A 27051-nucleotide genomic window follows, 5' to 3' on the forward strand; every position below is an offset into this window, starting at 1 on the left:
GGCTATCTCCCCTCTCTATCTTTCAGTCTCAACCTGAAACGTCGACTGCCTATTTGCCCCCACAGATGCTGCCTGACCTGCTGAGTCCCTCCACATTTCCAGCATCTGCCGTCCATTGTGTCTCCAGAATGTTGAAGGTTGTCACTAGCAGGTAGATGGGGGTAGCTGGTGAATGCGGTACATCAGGATTCTGACAAGGCATTCGGCAGATCGACACAGGAGTTTACAACACGAGAACGTGACATGCGGTTGTGGGTTACGAGCACGGATGGGGATTTGTTAACTGGATAGAAATCAGAGCTAAGTCACTTAGAACACAGAACAGGCCCTTCGGCCCACAATGTTGTGCCGACATTTTATCTAACCCTTATCAACCTCGGCAGCCAGATACACATTGAAAAGTGGCTTCTGCCTCTAAAGGACTTAAAATTTACCGGGATGTTTGCGATGATGGAATGTGGACATGGCAGTAACGTGAGAGGCATCCAGACTAGAGCAACATACGATCCAGCATCCCAGGAATTTATTATTCACAGGCCGTGTGGAGATGTGGCGAAGATGTACATTGGGAATGCAATGAAGGGAAACTACGCTGCTGTGTTTGCGCAACTGATTGTCAATGGAGCATTGCTAGGTCCTCACTGTTTTATTGTGCCTATTCGAGATCATGCAGGCAATGTGCATCCAGGAGTCACTGTAATTGACATGATGCCCAAGGAAGGTCTGAATGGAGTTGATAATGGAATTCTTGTGTTTAATAATGTTCAAATTCCAAAAGAAAATCTCCTGGACAGATTTGGTTCAGTATCGCAGGATGGCGTTTATCAGTCACCCATTAAAGATAGAAGTGCTTGGTTTAATGTGATATTAGCTGCCCTGACACCGACAAGGACTGCCTTAATATTTCAGGCACTGGGAGCCATGAAGCTCGGATTGACCATCGCCATTCGTTACAGTCACAGCTGGCGGCAGTTTGGACCCAAGGACAAGAGGTGAAAATCATCATGCACCAGACCCAGTACCTTTACCTTAAGCCTCACCTTGCTGCCTCACTTGCTCTGACATTTACAAGCAGGTACCCGGGAGAGATACTGGATGAAGATATGTACCAAGGCAGGAACCTGATCAATAATTGCTCATTGCAGGCATTGGTGGCAGGCCTGAAAGCTTACAGCACCTGGGAAATCTAGCTTGTTTGCAGGAGTGTTGTGAGTGCACTGGCGGTACGGGTTATGTGATGGAGAATCGGATTCCAGGCCTAAAATGTGACTCAGATGTATTTGTAACCTTTGAGGGAGACAACATTGTCATGCTACAGATGCTGCCTGACCCACTGAGCTCCTCCAGCAGTTTGGTTTTTGCTCAAGGCATTTGAATGTTCAGTCACTTCAGAAAAGCTATGATGAATTGCTGTACCATGAGAAATATCTAGCAATCCCTGTTTTGAATAAACTCAATGACAGAGTCTCCAGAGTAGCAAATTCCAAAGATTCGCCATCCTTTGTGTGAAGAAATTTCTCCTCATCTCCAGATAACCTGACCCTGACCCTGAGACTGACCACTTGTTCCAGGATCCAGGGGAAACACCCTTCCCACATCTATCTTGTCGAGCCCTGTAAATATTTGAGGTGATTAAGTGTAGTGGTTAGTATAACACTATTACAGCACCAGCGACCCAGTTTCAATTCCGGCCACTGTCTGTAAGGAGTTTGTATGTTCTCCCCGTGTCTGTGTGGGTTTCCTCCGGGTGCTCTGGTTTCCTCCCGCATTCCAAAGACGTACAGGTTAGGAAGTTGTGGGCACGCTATGTTGGAGCTGGAAGCGTGGCAACACTTGCGGGCTGCCCCCAGAACACTCTACTCAAAAGATGCATTTCACTGTGTTTTGATGTACATGTGACTAATAAAGAAATCAAATCAAATCAAACATAGCTCCCCATTTCTCTATCAATCATGTGTCCATCTAAGAGTCTCTTAAATGTCCCTGATGTCCAGGCAACATCCTAGTAAATCCACATCCTTCCTATAATGAGGCGACTAGAACTGAACACAATACTCCATGCGTGGGTCTGACCAGGGTTCAATAGAGCTGCAACATCACCTCACGGCTCTTGAACTTGCAGAAGGAAGGACTGAACTAGTGGGTGCTGCACAGGTTGGTGCTGGGTCTCAGCTGCTCACAGTCCATGTTACTGAGATAGGCAAGTTCGCACAATAGCAGACTCGGTGGGAAAGTGATCTGTACCAGTTTGTCGGTTTACACTGCCGTTCAGACACAGCCTGAGCTGTTGGGCATTGCAGAGCCTGGTACATCTGTACTGTCAACGTCAACTTTACACTCAAGGCAGGAGAGATGGGTTACCAATGCTACCCAGTGCCCTTCCTCACCTCAGCACCAGGGAGCTGCCCTCAGGGCCAGAGAGAACAAACTGGACCTTCACATCAGAAAGTGGATGAGCTGGGGGTCCTGCGCACTGCCGGTGACGCGTGCACAAAGTCGGCTGATGTCAGAACCTGCTCTGGCCGTGAATGGGAGAGGTGTCCAAGGCCACAGAAGAGATGGGCTGGGGGGGGGGGGGGGGAGGTGGCGCAAGGCCACAGAGGAGATGGGCAGGGGTCGGCGAGGCACAGGGAGCAGGGGGAACCTAGATATTAGGCCACGGACCAAAAACTTGATCAAAGAATCTATGCGGGGTGGGGGGGGGGGGGGGGGGGGAGGGATGGGCATCACGGGAGATTTCTAGAGTTCAGGCTCAGGCACCACAAGGGGTGGCTGCTCTCAGTGGGGAGATTCAACTCTGCGATGGTCAGTTCATCCACGGGTTCCGGGCCTGGATGCTGGTACTGAGGTAGAGAGCGGAACACGGAGAGATTTAAAAATGGAGCACTTTATTTCAACAAAGGTCCTAATCGCTTAAGCCTTGTAAACAGCGTCAGTTTAATGTCTCGTATCAGCTTTCCCTCGGCACCGCCCCTCCCACAGCAATGGCCTCCCCACTTCTGTAAGGTATTTGATGATGTGGCACTAAATAGGCTTGTCATCAAAGCTGTGGAACGAGGGCATTTAGTTACACCGATTGACAACAGTGCAGTTAACAGGAAACAGAGCTGCAAGGGAAGGTTATTTTTCAGACAGGAGGAAAGTTACAGTGAAGTTCCCCAGGCCTCGCTGTTAGGACCACTGCTTTCCTCAATAAATATTAACGGTTTGGACTTGTGCGTACAAGGTATAATTTCCAAACTGTGAATGGTGCAGGAATAGAATTTGAGGACGTGCTTACAGGCTGCTGATATAATGGGATAGGTGGCAGGTGAAACCTAATGCTGAGAAACGTGGTGTCACATTGTGGTGGGACCCTGGGCTCTACAAACAGAGGCAGAGTACTAGAGCAAGGAAGGCAGGACAAACCTTTATAGAGCATTCACTCCGCCATGGAGGACCGCGTCGAGTTCTGGGCTTCGGGAAAGATGTGAAGGAGGCTGAAGATATTTCTCAGAATGATTCCAGGGATGAGGCACCTTGGTAACATGGGGTGATGGGAGAAGCTGAAGGTTGTGAGGGGATCTGATGGAAGGATTTTACATCAGGAAGGTAGACAGAAAGGGGAACTGTTCCCATTGACTGAGGAGCAAGAAGAGGGCAATGGAATGAAGGCAATTGCCAAATGAACCACACTAGGAGCGAAAACTTCTGCTGGGTGAAAGGTTGGGGCCAGGAATCCACAGCTGGAGGGCGGTGCGGGTACAGATGTGGTGTCCGGCCCACCAGGGTGAAGGACCTCTTTCACTGCTGTAACCGTTCTGTGGATCACTTTGAGGAGTTTGAGTAAAGGAAGAGAGGCTGTTCTGTTGCCAGGAGGGTCCGTAGGCAGACAGCAGAGAGTTAAGGAGACTGGCAGAGCCAGGAACCTCTGGTGTAGTGCGTCACGATAGTTGGACTACTTGCTCGGAAAAGGCAGTGGGATCCAATTCCGCACAGACTTTCTGACGGGAGCCCATTAAGTGGAAGGAAGATCGGCAAAGCATCAGTCCAAGTACAAATGGGATTCATTGTCCAGCTTCGCCACAGAGCCAGCAGGAAGAATCCAACGACCCTCTGGGCTGTAGGTTTCCATACCACACGTTCTGTAAGGAGACCCAGCGGTATCTCTACAGGGGAGGCTGAAGGCGGGTGACCCAAGGCTGCTAGGTTTGCGCAGTGTGCAGCTTAACAGCAGTGTGGGAGTGAACCAGTCGCAGTGTCCAGCCGGGTCACTCAGTCACAAGGGACAACCTCAGTCCCACTTACACAAACTGGGCTGGTGCAGATACCAGTCACGGTCTGTACACATCCCCATATCTGCTGAGCAGAGACCACCAGTCCCGAGCACACACACCACCTGCACAAGCACAGAGCTTCAGTCTACCACCGGCCTGATAAACTCTGTCATCCACCCACCCCCTCCACCCCCGGCCAGAACTGGCAGCATGGCCACACTATCTCCAGATACAGAATTATTTCCTCACTGGATCTGGAGGTCACTGTCAACACCAGCATTTATTGCCCATCCCTGATTGCCCCCACACGGAGGAGCCATTTAAAGCTCAGCCACACTGCCAAGCCTGGGGTCACACAGACTGGACAAGGACAGCTGAGCTCCTCCTGTAATGGACAAGAGTGAATCAGGTGGGATTCAATGACAATAAGGTGACTCTGGGGTTACTTTTGCTGAAATGAACTCATTCTAAAAATGCAAATTTAAGTCACTGGATCAATGGTCCAGAACTCCAGCTGCCGGACCAGGAACAACCCGGAGAACAGCTTCACTGGCAGGATGGGGATTTGCCCTGGGTTCGACACTGAAGGTGGCCTTGGGGAGGACCAGGAGGTGAAGGAAGAATCCGACATCAAGGCTGCTGATGGAGAGCTCAGGTGGTCCCACCGATAGCAGTGCTGAGGGCCGGCCTTCACAGTGGAGATGAGCACGTCTTTCAGATGCAAGAACAGCCACAGACTACTGTGTCAGCCAAGTCCAGCCCACTGGACTTTGGCCTCAAACACTTGTCACTTTCAATCAGCTGTCCCTGTGACTGGAACAATGGCCTGCCCCGACTCAGGGGCCACAAGGACAACATTCCCCTGACCACAGGGACATCTGACCTGGAGAAAGTCTGATCGAGCAGATTTTCAGCTGACATAGACGCCCTCCCAGACCTGAGAAGTCTGCATTCACTGTACTTCTGTAACATGAAACTGAAAATATAACTCTACTGCAAATAACCTAAAATAACTATTGGAGCTAAGTTCAGAGAATCTCACAGCACACAACAAGACCATTTAGTCCATTGCACCCAAGCTGGTTCTTTGAAAGGGCTTCCCACCAGTTCCACCCTCCAACAAGGGGACCAACAAGGGCAGGCACGGCAGTGTAGCGGTTAGCGTAACGCTTTACAGCACTGGTGACCCTGGTTCAATTCCAGCCACTGTCTGTAAGGAGTTTGTACGTTCTCCCCGTGTCTGCGTGGGCTTCCTCCGGGTGCTCCGGTTTCCTCCCACATTCCAAAGACGTACGGGTTAGGAAGTTGTGGGCATGCTGTGTTGGTGCCGGAAGCGTGGTGACACTTGCGGGCTGCCCCCAGAACACTCTATGCAAAAGATGTACTTCACTGTGTGTTTCGATGTACATGTGACTAATACAGATATCTTATCTTAACTACACCAGAAGGGGCTGGTCATTTCAAACTGATGAGTGTAGGAGTTTCTTCTGGCAGAGAGCGGTGAATCTCTGGAATTCTGTGCCCAGAGAATGGTGGAAGCTGGATCATTGTAAATATTTAAAGTAGAGGTGGATAAATATCTGACAGACCGAGGGACTGGGGAACTGGCACAGAAGAGGTGTTGGGGCTGGCGTAGATCAGATTGAGTGGTGGGGCAGGCTTGAGGGCCCAAGTGGCCTACTCCTGCTCCCTGCGCTCTGTAGTCTTGCCCACAACACCCACAAGTGCTTCCTTTTCAACTATTTATGCAGTTCCCTTTTTAAATGAGTTTGTTTCCACACCCTTTCCAATAATGCACCAGTCAGATTCCAGAATTGACCCAAAAACCTCAGAGTTCAGTTCCCATGGCTGGACATCACCAACCTGACACCCAGCTCCAGTCACAGGTCAATCCCCTTCACACAGCGAGCAGGCCCAGGGTGAGGGAACTCAGTGGGGCTGTGTCCATGCTGAGAGCGTGGTGGGTCAGGGGATATTTTCATGCAGAGAGGAACTTGTGTCAGTTTGAACTCGGAGCTGATCCCCCATCCAACACAGAGATCCCACCACACAACCTCTCGCTCACACACTTTGCCATTCCCACACGCACACCTGGAGCTAAGGTCTGGGACCCTGAGCTAATCCCCCAGACAAACCAACAATCTGATAGGACAGCCAATGTCAGAATCAACTCGGCAACCTCCGACATTTCTGCTTTCCACCATTTCTCGCCTTCTGATCTCCCCTGAAAAGTTGCTCCAGCTTTGGCAGCCCTGCCTTGAGCTGCATGGCCCTCAACTCTGGAATTCCCTCCCTAAACCCCCTGCTCCTCTCTGCTCCAAGATCTTCTCAAACTCCAGCTCTGTGACCGAGCCGTTGGTCACCAGCCCAAACTCTCCATGTTGGCCTCAGTATCACTTTCCATTTGACTTGTGCTCTTTGAAATGTGTTATGCAAAGTGCAAGTGGTAACAAAAAACATTTTAAAAGTATTAACTGCAGTGAAAGAGCCACCAGTTAAAGGGCTGAGAGGGAGAGGTGGAGGGGGAGATGTATTGGAAAGTGCAACAGAAGCGGAAGCTGAGGTGTGTACAGAGTCCAAGACCATTAGAAGGTGCAGATAAACTCGGGCTGTGGTCTTATAGAGAGTGGGCTTAAAAGTGTGGGTGCAGCAATATTGATTAACGAAACAATTACAGAACAAAGGAGATGTTGACGTATAATCGTGATTAAATAAGAGGCCTGAACAGGGCAGAGAAAAATCCCCTCACACACTGACCGATACTTGAAGTGAAAGACACAAGTTAATGGGTACAGGTCCTCCCTCCCCAGGTTACAAGTGCCCAAGTTATCCACAGCCTGTGAGTGTGAAGGAGTGTGCGGGGGACCAGTGGGAGTGACTCGCCGGCTGCTGCAGGGCTGCAGGTACCTTCTGCCATCCAGGAACTCGGCCTGCAGGCACATTTCCCACTCGTAGACCATCTGGGGTACAAACGGTTCACAGGAACGGACCCTGTCATAACCTGGAGGGGTACCGGTGAAAGGATTCGAGGGGAGCTAGAGAGAAAGTTCTTCACCCAAACAGTATGTGGGTGTCTGCAAGTCGCTGCTCAAAAGGACGACAGAGGCAGAAGCTCTCACCACGATTAAACCACTGGATGAGCCATGTCCTACGGGGGACCAGGATCTGGGAAGTGGGATCAACCCGAGATGGCTCCCTTTTGGGCCAGCACGCACATAGGGCTGAATGGCCTGCTCTGGTCCTGTACATTTCTCTGAATTTATGACGAGAGGATGAGGATTTGGGAGAGAGAGAGAGAGCGCACGCGCGCAAGGGGTGGTGTGGATGGGGGTGAGGGGGTGGAAGAGGGGCTGCAGAAGGAGGAGTCACCATACCTGGTCTAACTGCACTCATCACCGCCCGCGAAGCTCTCAGAACAGCTTGATAGATCTCGCGCTGGTCGGGAGTGAACCTGCCATTGGCTGGAAATGAGCAGGTGATGTCAGAGCTGTAGCAGTAGTACTCTCCACCCATGTCGAAGAGGCTGAAGTGCAAAATCATTGCATATAACCAGGGTACATAACAGAGCCCCAGCATTTACCCACAGCCGTGACCCTTCACAGACTAATGTCCAAAACACTCCCCAAGCAGAGATGGTTCAACTTCCTCGACACTGTGCGTCAAATAACCCCGGGCAGGGTCTACACAGGCCGAACGCAGAACAACGCACCTCCGCCGTGTCCCGTCCGACAGTCCCAGCACTGCGCACTGCGCCTGGACGTTTGCCTTCAGATACCACTCACTCAATCCGAGCCTTTGCTTCCTCCTCACCATTCACAAACCCACCCAGGTCAGTGTCACCGGCAAACTTTGAAATACTACATCCTGCTCCCTCATCCCAGTCTCTGCCCTATGGTGTGAAGAGCCAAGTCCGAAGCACTGCTCCCTGTGGCACTCTACTTGTTACTGCCTGCCACCCCTACTCCTTGTTCAGTGTTCAGTCCATGTCAGTACATTGTCCAACACCATGTCCTGTAGATCTGCACACTACATTTTATACGGAGCTTTATCAAAGGCCTTCTGCAAATCCAAGTAACAACACTCCATGGGATTCCCATTTGCTATTCTATTAGTTACATCACCCAACACCCAGGAGGTTTGTCAGGCACTAGTCCCCTTTCAGAATTCCATGTTGACTGTGTCTAATCTCATTGCTATTTTCCAAGTGCCCTATTAAATCATCCTTTATAACAGCTGCTAGTATTTTCCCCACTGCAGACATCAGGCTAACTGGTCTGATGTTCCGTCTCCCTTTTATAAGCTGCAGGAGTTATTCTATAACCTCTAGATATCTGGAAAAGTTTGGGGGAATGCTGTACGGTGCAGTTACACAGTAATTCTAAAGCTCCCTCTGCACTGTCCCACTGAACCTCTGTGTGGCAGCAGCACAGTTAAAGTGAAGATCTGCGGAGAGACCATGTGCTTGAGCTGCAGGGGTTCGTGTTGTAAACTCTCTGGTCTCAGATTCTCTGATCAAGTTGATTTGCACCTCAACTGTGTTTAACCACCTGGGTTCGAACAGCATTGATCACCTTCCACCTCTCCTCAATTCTCTGCTGACCGTGGCTCTTGGAACATGAGCAACATAGAAAACAGGAGAAGTAGTAGGCCATTCAGCCCTTCGAGCCATTCTGTACATTCACGGCTCATTATCCAAGTTCAGACCCTCCCTCGCTTTCTCCCCTTATAGAACACAGAACAGTACAACACAGGAACAGGCCCTTTGGCCCACAATGATGCCCAATTAATGCCTTCTGCCTGCACTTGGTCCATGTTCATGTGTCTGTCTAAGAGCCTCCACTATCACCCCTGGCAGCACATTCCAGGCACCCACCACTCTCTGTGTAAAAAAACTTCCCCTTCACATCCCCTTTCAACTTTCCCCCTCTCATCTCACCTTAAGTGCATGACGTCTGGTATTAGACATTTCAACCCTGGGAGCAAGATACCGGCTGTCTACCCTATCTACGCCTCTCATAATTTTATAAACTTCTATCAGGTCTCCCCTCAGCCTCTGACACTCCAGAGAAGACAACCCAAGTTTGTCCAACCTCTCCTTATAGCACCTGCCCTCTAATCCAGGCAGCATCCTGGTGAACCTCTTCTGTACCCTCTCCAAAGCCTCCACATCCTTCCTATAAAGGGGCGACCAGAATTGAATGCAGTAGTCCCGATGCGGCCTAACCAGAGTTTGATAAAGCTGCAGCATAACTTCCCGACTCATGAACCCAATGCCTCGACTAATAAAGACAAGCATGGCATACACCTTCGTTACCTATCAACCTGTGCAGCCACTTATCCCTCAATCTCTTTGGCCATATTAATACCGACGTTTGATCTCTAATACCTGTATTTAAGTTCAACCCATTCTGCTGGTGTGAACATTTCTACGGTCAGTTGGTTCTTCCCACTGGAGAGTTTGGGCACACTCTGCCACCCTGGCAGGGCATGAGACTGCTGCACAAACCATCTGTGTGGGGCAGGTTGTGGCTCCTGGGTTACTGGAACCAGCATGGTGACAGAGTGAAGATCTGTGGGGAGACAGTGGCCTGGGCTGTGTGCTCGAGCTGAGGGAGCTCCTGCACCAGATTCTGAGAACTGAGAACTGGTGCGGTGCCAGATCAGCCGTGTAACCAAGCCTCGCCGTTGCTGAAGGCACTGCTTCGTGCTGGGGCAGGAGGAGCCATCTGCTGGGAAAAGTGATCCAAACTGTAATTTAGATATTCCCTGCAGAAAGCCAGAGGCAGAAACTCCAGGGAAACTGAAGGTTTGTATTGAATGCTGCTTCCCCCCAGCTCACACCAACCTCCAGCCTGTAGGAAGCTCACCAACTGGGTGGGAAAAAGGCAGTGCGGGGGGGGTGGGGGGAGCAGAGCACAAGGGCAGTGAAACAGAGGTGGCGTGTGGGGCGGGTACGGGGTGATGAGAAGGTATCAGACATAGGGATGTGGGTTTACCAATTACCACCCTGGTAGGCGGCCAAGTCACAGGGGCAGAGAGAGTAAATGAGCGACTGGAGATCAGAGGGGCAGGTTCTGCACCCAGAGGGTGGTGGGTATATGGACGAGCTGCCAGAGGAGGTGGTAGAGGCAGGTACAGTTACAACGGCGTTTGGACAGGTAGAGGGAGATGGGCCTAATGCAGGACAATGGGATTAACAAAGACAGGTGTCAAGGTCAGCATGACTGAGATGGGCTGAAGGGCCTGTTCCTGTGCTGCACGATTCTATGAACCAATTCCCTTGGCAAATGACACAAACTTCAGGGAACACTGATCTAAAGCAACGGGTGAAGGGACTAGAGGGGGAATGAGGGAAATGTTTGTACCCCAAGGGTGCTGGGAGTTCACCCCCCTGACAGGCTGGAGGAGACAGAAACACTCAGCGCTACACAAGCAATGCTGGAAGTGGGACCAGGCTGGGTGGTAACCTCGTGACAGGCTCAGACACGATGGGCTGAACAGCCTCCTTCGCTATGGCAAGCTTTCTTTGATTCTATGATCAAGTTGATTTGTACCTCAACTGCATTCAACCACCTGGGTTCTAACTGTGTCGATTGCCTTCCACCTCTCCTCGATACTCCTCGTGCCTCTCGGAACACAACTAACAGAAAATGGGAGCAGTAGTAGGCCATTCAGCCCTTCGAGCCATTCTGTACATTCACGGCTGACCATCCAAAGCAGACCCTCCTCTTGCTTTCTACCCTTGTCCCTCAATCTCTTTCGCCATCTTAATATCAGCTTTTGATCTCTAAATTCAACCCATTGTGCTGATGTTTAGCAATTTCCAGTGGAGAGTTTGGGCACACTCTACTACACTGACAGGGCAGGGGTCCACTGCACAAACTACCTCTGTCGGGCAGCTGATCCCCAAGTTGTGGCTCTTGGGTTACTGTGGCTTTCTCGGTCGTAATTCCTGGTTAATCAGGGCCCACATTGGATTCCAAGGGCCCAGCACACTCCCAGAGCCAGGTCCTGTGTGTGACTGGGCAACAGCCCTCTCTGGTTCCAGCACACGTAACCACCAGCTTTCTAATGACATGGAATCCCAAGGCACTGGAACCTGAAACAAGTTGCATTGGTACAGCGCCGGTCGCAAGAGCACTACAGCACAGAAACAGGCCCTTTGGCCCATCTAGTCCAATGCTGACCTGATCTTCTGCCTAGTCCCATCTACCTGCACCTAGACCATGTCCCTCCAACCCTCCCATCCATGGACCTATTCAAACCTCTCTTAAATGTTACAATCGAACCGGTATCCACCACTTCCGCTGGCAGCTCGCACCACCCTCTGAGTGAAGTAGTTCCCCCTCCTGTGCTGCACACCCTCTTTAACACCCTATCCACTTGTATTGCTACTTTCAGGGAGCTGTGGCCTTGCACCCCGAGATCCCTCTGTACATCAGTGCTGTTAAGGGGCCTGCTGTTTACTCTACACTTTACCCTTTCATTTGACCTCCCAAAGTGCAACACCTCACACTGCCATTTCTCTGCCCAGATCTGTAACTGATCTATATCCTGCTGAATTCTCTGACAACCACCTTCACTATCCACACCACCACCAATTTTTGTGTTGTCTACAAACTTATTAATCAGCCCATCTACATATATATTACAAACAAGAGAGGTCCCAGTCCTGATCCCTGTGGGCCACCACTGGTCACAGACCTCCAGTCAGACAAACCCCCCTCCACCACTCCCCTCTGTCTCTATGGACAAGTCACCATGGGTCCCAAGTGTCATTAGTGGAAAGTCTCAACATTTACCCTGTCGTACCCCCTCCAGATCTCACATGTTTCAGTGACATCACCCCTCACTCTTCTCAACAAGGAATACAGGTCTAACTTTATAGCCGTCTGTGCTGGGACAACCTCATCCCCGGAACTAGCCTGGTGAATCTATTTTGACTGCCTCCAATGCCAGTGTATCCGTTCTTAAACAAGGGGACCAGACCTGTGCACAGTGCTCCAGGTGTGGCCTCACTAACACCCAGGACAACTGCAACAACACTGCTCTGGTTTTAAACTCCAGCCACCTTTCCCACCCCAGCAATAAAGTTTAACATCAGAGTCAGGTTCATTATCACTGGCACATGTTGTGAAATGTGTTGTTTTGCGGCAGCTGTACAGTGCAGAGACATGAAATTACTATAAATTACAAAATAAATAAATGGTGCAATAAAGGAATAACGAGGTAGTGTTTGTGAATCATTCAGAAGTCTGATGGCGGAGGGGAGGAACATGCGTTTGCCAGTTGCACCTGCCTGATAACATGCTGTGATTCATGCACAAGGACACTTAACTCCCTCTGCATTCCAGCACTAACCTGCCTTTCCACTCCTACTAAACTTTATGACCTCACACTTTCCTACATTAAACTCCATTTTCACCCACTCACACAACCTACCTACATCCAGTTGCGGGGTCCAAGTGCCCTCATCACTACGTACCTGCCACCTATTTTCACATCAGCAACAAACCTGTGGATGGGGCAGAGTGGAAGGTATCCAAGTCACTAATGTAGACAGGAAGTCACGAAGGGCCAGAACTGATCCTTGGGACATGGCACAGCCTGAAGCCCCATTTAAGTGGACTGTGTGAAAACCAATCTTCGATCCATTCTAAAACACTTCCCTTATCCCATCAGCTTGTCTTGGCCACCAGCCTTTTGTAGCACTTTGTCAAACGGCTTTTGAAAATCCACATTCACTACATCTACAGGTTACATACAACACACAAGCAGCTGGAGGAACTCAGAGGGTCAGGCAGGGAGGGAATCCACGGAAGGAAATAAACAGTCGACGTTTCGGGTCGAGACCCTTCATCAGGATTGAAAGAGAGGGGAGATAGCTGGTAGAAAGAGGTGGGGGGGGGGATGGGGTGGAGCGAGAGCCATCACTGTTACATTCTCAAAGAACACGAGCAAATTTGTCAAACATGATTTAGCTTTCAGAAAACCACGCTGACTTGGTTTGATTGCATTAAGCTTCTCTAAATGACCAGCTATTTCTGACATAAAACAGGCCCTTCAGCCCACCATGTGGTGCTGAACTAATTGCTAATGATGCCTAATTCAACTGATCCCTTCTGCCTGCACATGACCCATACCCTCCAGTTTTGCATATTCATGTGCCTATCTCAGAGCCTCTCTCGTATCTGCCTCCACCACCACCCCGGTGGCAAATTCCAGGCACCCGCCATTCTCTGTGTAAAAAACCTGCCCCACACGTCCCCCCTCTCACCTTAGCATGCCCTCTGGTATCAGACATTTCCACCCTGAGAGCTGTCTACTCTATTTACATCTCTCATAATTTTATAAACTTCTATCAGGTCTCCCCTTAGCCTCTGCTGCTCCAGAGAAAACAAGCCTAGTTTGTCCGACCTCTCCTTATAGCACAAGCCCTCTAATCATGGTAAAACTCTTCTGCATCCTCTCCAAAACCTCCGCATCCTCTCTATAACGGAGCAACCAGAATTGAATGCAACGCTCCAGGTGCGACCGAGCCAGAGTTTGATAAAGCTGCAACATGACTTCCCGACTCTTGAAGCCAATGCCTTGACTAATAAAGGCAAGCATGCTGTATGCCTTCTTTACCACCCTATCAACCTGTGTAGCCACTTTCAGGGAACTATGGACTTGGACCCCATGATTCCTCTGTACATCAACACTATTAATGGTCCTACCATTAACTGTGTACTTTTCTTTTACATTCGATCTCCGGAAGTGCAACCCCTCACACTTGACCAGATTAAACTCCATCTGCCATTTCTCCGCCCATATCTGCAACTGATCTATATTCCACTGTATCCTTTGGCAATCTCCTACACCGTCCACAACACCACCAATCTTTGTGTCATCTGAAAACTCACTCACCCACCCATCCACATTTTCATCCAACTCATTTATATACATCACAAACAGCAGAGGTCCCAGTACAGATCCCTGCAGAACACCACAAGTCACAGACCTCCAGCCAGAATAAGTCCCATCGACCACTACCCTCTGTCTTCTATGGGCAAGCCAATTCTGAATCCAAACAGCCAATTCACCGTGGATCCCATGCACCTTAATCTTCTGGGTGACCCTACCATGAGGGACCTTGTTGAATGCTTTCCTCAGGTTTTTGTAGACAACATCCACAGCTCTACCTTCATTGATCACCTCTGTCTCCTCCTCGAAAAACTTTACTTTAAAACTTTATTTATGCAGCACAGTAACAGGTCCTTCTGGCCCAGTGAGCCCACGCCACCCAGTTACACCGGTGCATGCGTGTGGTGCAGAAGGGAAGAGGGAGAAGAGGCGAGCGGTAGTGATAGGGGATTCCATAGTAAGGGGGGGCAGACAGGAGATTCTGTGGACGTGAAAGAGACTCCCGGATGGTATGTTGCCTCCCTGGTGCCAGGGTCAGGGATGTCTTGGATCGGGTCCACAGCATTCTGAAGGGCGAGGGTGAACAGCCAGAGGTCGTGGTACATATTGGTATCAATGACATAGATAGAAAAAGAGATGAGGTCCTGAAGAGGGAATATAGGGAGTTAGGTAAGAAGGTGAAAAGCAGGACCTCAAGGGTAGTAATCTCTGGATTGCTGCCTGTGCCACGCGCCAACGAGGGTAAGAATAGGATGATTTGGTAGATGAATGTGTGGCTGAGGAGTTGGTGCAGGGGGCAGGGTTTCAGATTTGTTGATCTTTGGGATCTCTTCTGGGGAAGGTACAACCTGTACAAAAGGGACGGGTTACACCTGAACTGGAGGGGGACCAATATTCTTGAGGCAGGTTTGCTAAAACTGTTAGGGAGGGATTAAACTAGTTTGGCAGGGGATGGGAACCCGAGTGACAGGTCAGAGGCTGGTGCATTTAGTGTACAAGTAGATGCAGAGTGTAGAAAGACTGTGAGGAAGGATAGGCAGTTGAAAGGGCAAAATTGAAGTCAGTTGGATGGGCTGAAGTGTATCTACTTTAATGCGAGAAGTATCAGGAACAAGGGTGACGAACTTAGAGGCTGGGTAAGTACGTGGAACTATGACATGGTGGCCATTACAGAGGCTTGGCTGTCACAAGGGCAGGAATGGCTGCTGGATATTCCAGGGTTTAGATGTTTCAAAAGGGACAGGGACGGAGGTAAAAGAGGTGGGGGAGTGGCTTTACTGATCAGGGACAGTGTCACAGGTGTGGAAAGGGAGGACATCCTGGAGGGATTGTCCACTGAGTCAGTGTGGGTGGAAGTCAGAAACAGGAAGGGAGTGATCACTCTATTGGGAATATTCTACAGACCCTCCCAATAGCAGCAGAGACACTGAGGAGCAGATTGGGAGGCAGATTTTGGAAAGATGCAAAAACAACAGGGTTGTTGTCATGGGTGATTTCAACTTCCCTAATATTGATTGGCACCTCCTTAGTGTAAAGGGGATAGATGGGACAGAGATTGTTAGGAGTGTCCAGGAAGGATTCCTGACACAGTATGTGGACAGGCCGACTAGAGGAGAGGCCATTCTGGACCTGGTACTAGGCAATGAGCCTGATCAAATTTCAGATCTCTCGGTGGGAGAGCATTTTGGAGATAGTGACCATAACTGCTTGACCTTTACCACAGCCTTGGAGAGAGATAGGAGCAGACGATATGGGAATGTATTTAACTGGGGGAGGGGGAATTAAGATGCTATTAGGCAGGAACTTGGGAGCGTAAATTGGGATCAGATGTTCTTGGGGAAGTGCACAGCAGAAATGTGGAGGTTGTTTAAGGAATACTTGCATGGGGCTCTGGATAGGTTTGTCTCATTGAAGCAGGGTAAGGATGGTAGAGTGAAGGAACCGTGGTTGACAAGAGATGTAGAATATCTTGTCAAGAGGAAGAAAAAGCTTACCTGAGGTTGAGAAAGCATGGATCAGACAGGGCTCTGAAGAGTTGCAAGGTAGCCAGGAGGGAGCTTAAGAATGGACTTAGGAGAGCTAGAAGAGGGCATGAGAAGTCCTTGGTGAGTAGGATCAAGGAAAACCCCAAGGCGTTCTACACGTATGTGAAGAATAGGAGGATGACTGGAGTGAGGGTAGGATCGATCAGGGCTAACAGAGGAAACGTGTGCCTGGAGTCGGAAGAGGTAGGGGAGGTCCTTAATGAATACTTTGCTTCAGTATTCACCAAAGAGAGACCTTGACATTTGTGAGGATGACGTACGACAGGCTGATACACTAGGGCATGTCGACGTGAGGAAAGAGGATGTGCTGGAACTATCGAAAAACATTCGGATAGATAAGTCACCGGGGCCGGACGGGATATATCCAAGGTTATTACAGAAAGCGAGGGAAGAGATTGCTGTGCCTTTGGCGATGATCTGTGTGTCCTCGCTGGCCACAGGAGTAGTGCCAGATGACTGGAGGGTGGTAAATGTTGTTCCTTTGTTCAAGAAAGGGAGTAGGGATAACCCTGGGAATTACAAACCAGTGAGTCTTACTTCAGCGGTGAGCAAATTGCTGGAGAAGATTCTTAGAGACAGGATTTATGGGCATTTAGAGAAGCATAGGCTGATTAGGGACAGTCAGCATGGCTTTGTGAGGGGCAGGTTATGCCTCACGAGCCTGATTGAATTCTTTGAGGATGTGACAAAGCACATTGATAAAGGTAGAGCAGTGGATGTGGTGTTCATGGATTTTAGTGAGGTGTTTGATAAGGTTCCTCATGGAAGGCTTATTCAGTAAGTCAGGAGGCATGGGATCCAGGGAAACTTGGCTGTGTGGATTCAGAATTGGCTCGCCCATAGAAGACAGAGGGTGGTGGTAGATGGAGCGTATTCTGCATGGAGGTCGGTGACCGGTGGTGTTCTGCAGGGATCTGTTCTGGGACCCCTGCTCTTTGTGATTTTTATTAATGACTTGGATGAGGAGGTGGAAGGGTGGGTTAGTAAGTTTGCTGATGATACAAGGGTTGGTGGTGCTGTGGATAGTGTAGAAGGTTGCTATAGATTACAACAGGACATTGATAGAACGCAGATCTGGGCTGAGAAGTGGCAGATGGAGTTCAACCTGGAAAAGTGTGAAACGATACACTTCAGGAGATCAAATTGGAAGGCAGAATACAAGGTTAATGGCAGGACTCTTGACAGTGTGGAGGAACAGAGGGATCTTGGGTTCCACGTCCATAGATCCCTCAAGGTTGCCGTGCAGGTCGATAGGGTTGTTAAAAAGGCGTATGGAGTGTTGGCCTTCATTAGTCGGGGTATAGGGTTCAAGAGCCGCCAGGTAATGTTGCAGCTCTGTAGAACTCTGGTTAGACCACACTTGGAGTATTGTGTTCAGTTCTGGTCACCTCATTATAGGAAGGATGTGGAAGCTTTAGAGAGGGTGCAGAGGAGATTTACCAGGATGCTGCCTGGATTGGAGAGCATGTCTTATGAGGATAGGCTGGGTGAGCTAGGGCTTTTCTCTTTGGAGGAGGAGGAGGATGAGAGGTGACCTGATAGAGGTGTACAAGATGATAAGAGGCATAGATCGAGTGGACAGTCAGAGACTTTTTCCCAGGGCGACAATGGCTAACATGAGGGGGCATAATTTTAAGGTGATTGGAGGAAGGTATACGGGGGATGTCAGTGGTAAGCTTTTTTTTAAACCGAGTGGTGGGTGCATGGAACGCACTGCCGGCAGAGGTTGTGGGGACAGATACATTAAGGACATTTAAGAAACTCTTAGACACATGAATGATAGAGAAATGGGGGGCTATGTGGGAGGGAAGGGTTAGATAGATCTTAGAGCAGGATAAAACGCTGGCACAACATTGTGGGCCGAAGGGCCTGTAGTGTGCTGTAGTGTTCTGTGTTCTAAAATTATGAGAGGCAGAGATAGGGGAGACAGTCTTTTTCCCCAGGATAGAAATATCAAACACCAGAAGGCATAGCTTTAACGTGAGAGGTTAAAGTTTAAAGGAGATCTGTGGGGCAAGTTTTTTGGGCTGCCGTGGCAGAAGCAGGTGTGATGTGACATTTAAGAGGCATTTAGACAGACATATGAGCAGGCAGGGAAGGCCGCTGGGATTAGTCTTCACTGGCGTTGTGTTCGGCACAGACATCGTGGGCCAAAGGGCATGTTCCTGTGCTGTCAACATGGCTGACAACATGATCTGGGAACATCTCATCACCTGGGACACTGCGCCACCCCTGGGGTGGGCACTGAATCCTCCACCTTCGGGTGAACTGCTCCCTCATCGCTCCCCACTGTGGTGCTGATGCCCCTTCCTCACCCCTTTCTGTAAAATGTCCCCACAACAGTCAGCACCCTGCTCCCACCACCTGACCTGCCCTAACCGATCACCTGACCTGCCCTGACCAACACCCACATCAGCTTCTCTCTCCGCTCTCTCTCTACCTCCAGCCTCCAGCCCCACTTTGAAAACTGACACGCCTCCACACCCCCCCACCCACTCCTGAGGAAGGGGCTCTGACCCTGCACCGCTGAGGGGTTTCTCTCTCCACAGATGCTGCCTGACTGGCTGAGTTCTTCTGCCATTTCTGGTTTAGTTTCAGATTCCAGCATCTACAGTCTGTTTCCCAGCTCCTGCTGGCTGCTTGTAAACAGATCCCTCAAATATCCAAGTGTTTAACCTGATGAATGCACTCGGAGCTGGGTGCACAAAGCACTGCAGACCTGCCCTGCTCTTCCCTGGAATGTCTCAGCCCTATCAGGCACCCACCAGTTCCCACAGGGCCAGTGGCAGCAGCAGACGTGGGGGTGTGAGGGGGCTTGGGTTGCAGTGCAGGGGAAGAGTGAGGTGAGTGTGGTGCAGGGGGAAGAGCTCGATTAGTCCTGATCTCAGACCACGCCCAGTGAGTGCAGCGTATTCCCTCCCGGATTCCTGCTGCTGATCTCAGCCATTGGAATGCTGCTCAACAGGGCTGCAGGCATTCACCAAACCTTCAGGCAACCACAGTCCCTGTCAGCAACAGTCACCTTCGGCACCCCTCCCCCTGTGATCCTTTCCAGCTCCTGACACCAGCAACGGCCTGTGGCCCTGCTCCTGGTGCAGGTCGGCCCCAAGTGGGACAGGGAGCAGGATCCCGAGGGCACTCTGTGCCCGTCAGACCCTGAGCCCAGTCACCGTCTCTCCCCAGGATTCAAATCACTGGCTGCCACCCCACCCCACTGGAGCTGCTCCTCTCAGCCCGGTGCCATGCCCAGGTCTGTGCCAGTCACTGGGGGAGCGCTCCCTGGACTAGAGGCTGCCCCAGTCTGGGCCGAGGGGTGGGACTAGAGGGTGGTCCGGGAGGAATGGCTAGCTCCGGGGAGGAGGAGGGGCTGCAAGTGGTGACACAAAAGGATGATGTGGATGAACAAGGAGTCCCACTCAGCTCACTCAAACTGGAGGCAGTTCACCATCATCCCACACTCACCTGCACCCTGCTCACTGCCTGTGACACCCCCGCCTCTGATCCCACCCTCACACCCCCTGCCTCTGACCCCCCCCCCTCACCTCCCTGCCTCTGACATCCCCCCCCCCCCCCCCCCACCGTACTACTGCCTGTCCATCCCTGGCCCAACATTGTTCCCGTTATCCCCCACGTTTACCCTGTCTCTGGGCAATGAACACTCAGCAACTCCAGAGCACTCTCTGGCAGAGAATCCCAGAGTGATGAGCCTTCAAGAAATCCCTCCTCGGTGATCCCTTATTCCGAACCTTTTCCCCCTAGTTCCAAATTCTCCATGAAGGAAAACCCCGTCCAAACCTCAGAACATTGTGTGTAAAGGGGAGGTTACTGTCAACTGGTGGGCTCCCTTTGATGAATGAATGTGACGCTAGCTTTGACAGGGATGAGTTTGTTTTATCTCTGTTGCTGCTTTGCCTGGTGAGTATTTGTTACCTTTGTGTTTGTTTCAGATTAATGCTACTTAAAAAAAAATTCCAATATAATTACCTCTCATTCTTCTGAACCCCTCAAGTATCGTCCAACCTGCCTTCATTCATCAACCCATCCAACCTTCCCCAATACTGCCTGGACACTGAACTAAGCACATTACTTCTGTGGCTTCAGCAGCCGTAGTCATGCAGCATGGAAACAGGCCCTTCGGCCCAACTCATCTGTGCTGACCATGGTTATACCAAGACTTGGTAAATCAAAAATGCTGGAAATCTGAAATAAAGCAGAATTGCCAGAACCAATGAGCTGCATCTGTGGAAAGGGGAAGGCAGCAAGATTCCCTCTTACATTCGATCCCTCTTGCACGAAAGGCCGACACGTGTTTCCTGAACACTTGTGCTGCCGACTCTCATGTACTGCAGCTTTCTGTACACATTGAGGCAACATTCAGCTTTCCAATTCTCAGTGGATAACCTCCCATTTCCCCACGGTATTCCACCTGCCAAACTCCTACCCATTCACTACACCATCAACATCACTTCCAGACTGATCACCTCAACAAGCACTTTCCCACCTATATTTGCACTGTCCGCACTTCTGCCTCTGATTTGCAAGGTCACACCGGCCCCAGCAGTGATGTGAGGGACCCAAGGGTGGAGGAACATGCTTGGGTTCATGACTGCTGCAACGTTGGGAGGCAGCCTGTGTGGGAGATGGTGGTGGGTCCCAACCACTCATCGCAGGCAGACACCACTGCCTCTCCTGCAGCACGTCACTGCCATCCTGTGGCAGCAGCAGCAACCGCATCTCTGGCACCTCATACGGACACTGGAGACACACCAGCCTGCCCAAGGGAAAACATCTCTTGTGCAATTCACAGCAGCACCAGTGACCAGAAGCTTCTCCAAAGATTTCTGTGAGATAGTTCCAAGGGAACTGCCTTGGAGGAGGGAAGGAGGATGTTTGGGGAAGGATTTCTGAGCCTCAGGGCCCAGGCAGCTGTGGACAAAGTTAGAGATGGTCATGAGCATTCGGTGGGGTGGGGTGGGGTGAGGACGGGGTGGTGGGCTGACGGGAATGTGGAAGATCACTAAACTTCAGACGAGTGAAGTGGAGAAAAGGATGAAACTGTTCAGGTGCACTCAGCATTGGGGGGAGCTGCCACACTGGCAGCAGGTTTCAGCCACGCACCCATCTCCTGCCCACGTTTCACATCCACGTCCCTCAGCTCCACAAACCCCTTCAGCCCGAGCTCTGTGAGATCTCCATACCCTTCCCACTCCAGACAGCCCCCACTTATTCACTCCTCAACTGGTGTCCTTGCCCTCAGCTGCTGGGCCCAAGCTCTGGATCTCCCCCACCCCGATCGCCTCCCCCACAAGAGCTCTCAAAGCCTCACTCTTCCACCTGCCGGTGGGAGGTTGTCTGAGCGTGCTGGGAAGCTGTGGTGTGCAGCACATTGTTGGTGCCTGGTCTTTGCTGGCGTAGGAATTAACCTGCGATCCGTCAGTCTCCGAATGCCCTGACCAAAGGGAATGCAGAGAGTCACCGACTGTGGCAGTGTGCAAGGCCTGGGGCAGGTGACGGGATGAGAAATGGCTCCTCTGCCCCCATCCTCCTGTGTCTGCATCAGTGGCTGAGGCAGATTAGCAGAGTCTCCAGCAAGGGATGCATGATATCCCTGGTCTGTGCAGAGTTGTGGTGGTGGTGGATCCTGTCTCCCAGTCACACAGCTGCTCATCCTCAGGTGCCGGTCAAGTGACCGGGGACACTTGGCCAATGGCCAACAAGCCACTCCAAGGATCACGTGGCCAGAGAGTCCACACCCCGAGAGAGGTGGGAGTTTCAGGTCCTGAGCTCAGAATCAAAAGCAAAGAAGAAGATGGAACAGCTCTTACCACATGTCTCCATCCTGGATGGTCTTGTCGTTGGGAGCACCAGCATGGCCATAGTGCAGGACAGAGGAATTCAGCCCACTGCCATAGAAACACAAGACGATGAGTGTGGTGGGAGAGGCATCTGCGTTAATACTCAGAGTGCATGTGCTTCTACACTGCACACAACCTCAGGTCACCCAGAGCAGCACAAAGTATTCCCACGGTCACGATGTAGGACACACTGCAGCCACACAATGCACAGCAAGATCCCACATAGTAGGGGAATAATGATCAGGGACATTTCCGCAACGTTGATAGAGACCAGTGTTGTCTGGGACCCCGGGAGAGTACCGTCGCTTCATTGACGGTGTTGTGTGATCACTCCCATCCACCGCAGAGAGGAGACGGGTGCATCTTACCCATCTCATGCCCTACAGCGTGTCTGCACGACCTCCTGAGCCAGAGATAACTGCTTCCCTCTCAGCACCTCAACAACACTGAAGGCATCGTTTCAAACCAGTCACTATTTAAAAGAACGGTAATTGTCTTGATGCTGTTTGTGGCTTCTTGCTGTGCATACAGTGGCTGCTGAGTTTCCTATATTACAACACTGAGGACACAAAACACCAGCACATCAACAGAAGCAGGGGAGGCCATTCAGCCCCTTGTCAATATAATGCTGATATACCCCAGCACCACTTTCCTGAACTAACCCTTGATTCTCTTAATATTAAAAAATCTACCAATGTCCCTCTTGAATGCACTCAGTGATCGAGCCTCCACAGCACTTGGGCAGAGATTCACAGCCTCTGGGTGAAGGAATGGCTGATCCCTTCCTACGGGACCTGGAGCCCTGGTTCTAGATAGCACAGCGAATGGGATCCTCCTCCTCGCTTCTACCACCCAACGCACCTCACAGTTCCACATTGAGGTCCCCCCAGTCTACACTCCAGTGAGCACAGGCCCAGTCCTGCTTAACCTCTCCTCATACAACACGTTTCTAAAAGGTTTCACATCGAACCAAATCACCATATAAAATTCCATATTATAATCATCTACTCCTGGAGACCCCTTAACTATCCGATCATTAACCGTTGCTCTTCACACTTTACTGCACTGAGCATAGCCTGTTCACTTGTTGGTTCTGAGATAAACTCTCTCCTGGGTGAAAAGTGAAGACATCTCAGAGGTACCTGGCTTCCTCCATCCGCACGGTGCCTTCTCCCGTCACCAGAGCTGACAGAGCCTCAAACACCTCTCACCTATTGCCTGCACGTCCACTGTCAAAGACTCTCCTCCGAGACAGACCACAGTTCCCCTGGTCCTCACCTTCCACCCGAGGAGCCTCTGCATTCAACAAATCATCCTTCCCAACCCGACATAACCTCCCCTCCCAACGCTTCACACGTCACCTGCTCGCCTGTTACTTCCTTAATGTTTTAAATATTTATTTAATTGTTAAAATATAATGTCTGAGCTCCTTCAGCACGGAAATGAGCAGACATTTCTTCACCCGAAGTGCAGTGAATCTTTAGAATTCCCCACCCAAGAGACCGTGGACGTTCTAATGCTAAGTAAATTCAGAGATCGATACTCTTAATTTCAAAGATCAGTTGATAGGTACAAGATGAGTGCGGGACGGTGGCACTGAGGTACATGTGAGGCACATTCTAAATGAACAGCAGCACAGACATGAGGGGCTGAATGGCCTCCTCCTGTTTCTCATGTCCGTATGGTTAACTCACAGTCCGATCGTTGCCAGGGCAGCGTGCGACAACATGCCGTGCCTGATGTACACGTACTCCCAGTCCCACAGGTTCCGAGGCATCTGACTTCAGTTAACCAGCACTAGCTGTTTACTGAATTAACTAACAGGCCCACTTTACACTACTAGCTCACAAGTAAAAACTACAGGGTTAAGAACATTTAACAGTGAAGTAAATATTTTAAATGCTTGGACATCACCAGAGCGGCACAAAAACAGCATGGCGCTCCCCCACCCCCCCCCCCCACCCCCGACTGCGCTCCCCCCATCTGCAACCCGCGCAGTGCGGCACTCCCGCAGGACACCCCACTCCCACCTGGCAGAGTGCTCCCTCAGCACCACCCCTCCCTCCCCCAGCGTTGCCTTGGCACTGCCCCTCCGCCCGTATGAGCAGAGACTGAAGGCGCCCACAGACCAATCCCTACCTGCCACAGATGCAGGTGTACGAAGTGTGGCGCATTCCTCCTCGAGTGTAGCAGTAGTGTTGGAACAGGCTGTGAGGAACAGAACAAACCATCAGCACTCATAGCCCCTGACAGAACCTCTCCCCCAGATCCCCACCATAACCTGGGGGCTCTCTGCCACAGGACGGGGGCTGTGGCTGGCTTGGGTTAAATGCCTGTTGGTAAAAGGCCGTTGTGTTGGTCCAGATCCCACCACGTTGTTTGAGGAGGTTCGGTACGTCACCGAAGATGCTTACAAGTTTCTGCAGATGTACAGTGGAGAGCATTCTGACTGGTTGCATCACCGCCTGGTATGGAGGCTCCAATGCACAGGATCACAAGAGGCTGCAGAGGGTTGTAGACTCAGCCAGCTCCATCACAGGCACAACCCTCCCCACCACTGAGGACATCTTCAAGAGGCAGTGTCTCAAGATGGTGGCATCCATCATTAAGGGCCCTCACCACCTGGGACATGCCCTCTTCTCGTTACTACCATCAGGGAGGTGGTACAGGAGCCTGAAGACCCACACTCAATGATTCAGGAACAGCTTCTTCCCCTCCGCCATCGGATTTCTGAACGGTCCATGAACCCATGAACACTACCTCGTTATTCCTTTTTTTTGCACTATTTGTTTTTGTAATTTATAGTAATTTTTATGTCTTGCACTGTACTGCTACCACAAACCAAGTTTCACAACATATGTCAGTGATTCTGATATTTCCCGATCACGAAACCTCTCCCCTCCTCTCACCATTTACACTCCTCCCAGAACCAGCTGAAGTTTCAACAGCCCTCCAGACGTTAGAGTGTTAGGAAGAGAACCAGGAGCCGCACAACTGCTCTATCAGTCTACAAGATCCTGGATGATCCTATAGCTCACTTCCACTGCCCTCACCCCTCAGTTCCCACAAAAATCTACTGATCCCAGCCCCCAGCTGGAGGTTTCCAGACCCACCAGGGTAGTTCCTCATCTCAGTGCCAGATGGCCAACTCCTTCCTGAAGTGACCCCAGGTTCCAGATCAGAATCAGGTTTATCATCACTGATGTATGACGTGAAATGTGTTGTCTTGTGGCAGCAGAGCAGTGCAAGACATCAAAATCTGTAAATTACAACAATAACTAAATAGTGCAAAAAGAAAGGAATAACGAGGTAGTGTTCATGGGTTCATGGATCGTTTGGAAATCTGACGGCGGAGGGGAAGAAGCTGTTCCTGAATCATTGAGCGTGGGTCTTCAGGCTCCCTGATGGCCATAACATGAAGAGGGCATGTCGCGGGTGGTGGGGTCCTTAGTGACGGATGCTGCCTTCTTGAGGCACCGCCTCTTGAAGATCCTGCGGCCAATGAGATATCACTTGGCCTGTCAAACACCTATCGAATTTTACACACCTTTAGTTATTTAATCATTCCTCCCCTTTTCGATTCTTCCTTCCCTTCCCCTTTGCTGCCTCTGTACTGGTTTAAAATTTGATGTCTCTCCCTTTGTGAGAAATCCCAGCTTTCCCTGCCTTCAGCGGAGGGTTCCAGCATCGACACACCCTCACACAGGAACCCGCTGTGCTCACAGAAACTACAGGCTGCCACAGCTGCATCTGCTTCCTCCAATCCTTCTGACATTTCAAATGCCCACCAGGTTTAATCCTCAACCTCCTGAACACGAGGGACAACGAGCCAACATCAGGCAGCCCTCTCTTCCACAGCCTGCCATCCCCAACTTGGTGGGCGATCCACATCATTGAGTCACACTGCAAGGAAACAGCCCATTCTGCCCACCACATCCATGCCAACCAGTAGGCACGCTTCCTTATTAATCCCATCCCCCAGCACTTAGCATCTGGGTGATCCAAGTGCTCATCCAGACACTTCTCAAATGGTGTCAGTGACCCTGCTTCCCCCCACTCTCTCCATCAGTGCGTTCCAGATACTCACTGCTCTCTGGGTGGAAAAAAGGTCCCCCTCAGATCCCCTCGAAATCTCTTCCCCCTTAAGGTATAAGAGGCATGTCAGGGGAAGTTTTTTTTTTAACACAGAGAGTGGTGGGTGTGTGGAACGCACTGCCAGCAGAGGTTGTGGGGCCAGATACATTAGGGACATTTAAGAGACTCTTAGATAGACACGTGAATGATAGAGATGTGCTATGTGGGAGGGGAGGGTTAGATAGATCTTAGAGCAGGATAAAATGTCGGCACAACATCGTGGGCCGAAGGGCCTGTAATGTTCTATGTACTATACCCTAGTTTTATCTACCTCTGATAAGGGGGAGAGTTTCCTGCAGTTTACCCTATCTATAGCCCTCGATTTTATATACCTCAATCACTTGCCCTCTTAACCTCCATTCCAGGGAGAACAAACCCAGCCTCTCCTCACAACTGCTCCGTGCCAGACAATGTCCTGGTGAATGTTCTCTGCATGCTCTCCAGCGCGGTCACATCCAACCAACCACCACCTGCGTCAAGGTTTAGGATGTGAAACTACAGAAGCACCTTCACAAGACGCCCAGGAGAGGGCTGTCCTGAGGCACGCAGCCCCACTGGCTAATGCAAAGGGCCAAACAAAACCCTTAGGAATAGGGCTGGGAATCAGGAGCCCTGTTCTGTGCTTAAACACCTCAGGTGGACTCCACAGCAGCTACTTTACTGCACATCCTAAATCAACCTTTGAAAATTGAAGAATGTTTAAAAAAAAACATCTAAAAGGTAACTAGGAAGGAAGAATTAGCACACAGGACAAAGCTGGCCAGAACAAATGGGAGTTTCTACAGATAACTAAAAACGATTTAACAAAGAGAGTGCTGATCCTGTACAACGTGCGTCTGGGGGACTGACAAGGCA

At 50.6% G+C, this 27051-nt stretch overlaps 2 protein-coding genes across 3 annotated transcripts in view; one reads left to right on the forward strand and one right to left on the reverse strand.

The window, feature by feature from the left end:
• Positions 1 to 27051, reverse strand: part of pepd (peptidase D) — a 118554-nt gene that overhangs the window by 21729 nt on the left and 69774 nt on the right. For both annotated transcript variants that reach the window (XM_052028286.1, XM_052028287.1), the window contains 3 exons: positions 24202 to 24270; positions 22033 to 22110; positions 7631 to 7779 (listed from right to left, as the gene is read on the reverse strand). In XM_052028286.1, coding sequence (XP_051884246.1) covers positions 7631 to 7779; positions 22033 to 22110; positions 24202 to 24270 — 296 coding nt within the window. The remainder of the gene's footprint in view (positions 1 to 7630; positions 7780 to 22032; positions 22111 to 24201; positions 24271 to 27051) is intronic.
• LOC127577171 (acyl-coenzyme A oxidase-like protein) lies at positions 367 to 2086 on the forward strand (the record flags this gene model as incomplete). The annotated part of the gene is given in 3 exon segments (XM_052028121.1): positions 367 to 985; positions 988 to 1182; positions 1185 to 2086. Coding segments are annotated over 3 exon segments (1005 nt in total), but the record flags the coding sequence as incomplete, so codon positions are not given.

Source organism: Pristis pectinata, chromosome 13, assembly GCF_009764475.1.
Source record: "Pristis pectinata isolate sPriPec2 chromosome 13, sPriPec2.1.pri, whole genome shotgun sequence".
Lineage (NCBI taxonomy): Eukaryota > Metazoa > Chordata > Chondrichthyes > Rhinopristiformes > Pristidae > Pristis > Pristis pectinata.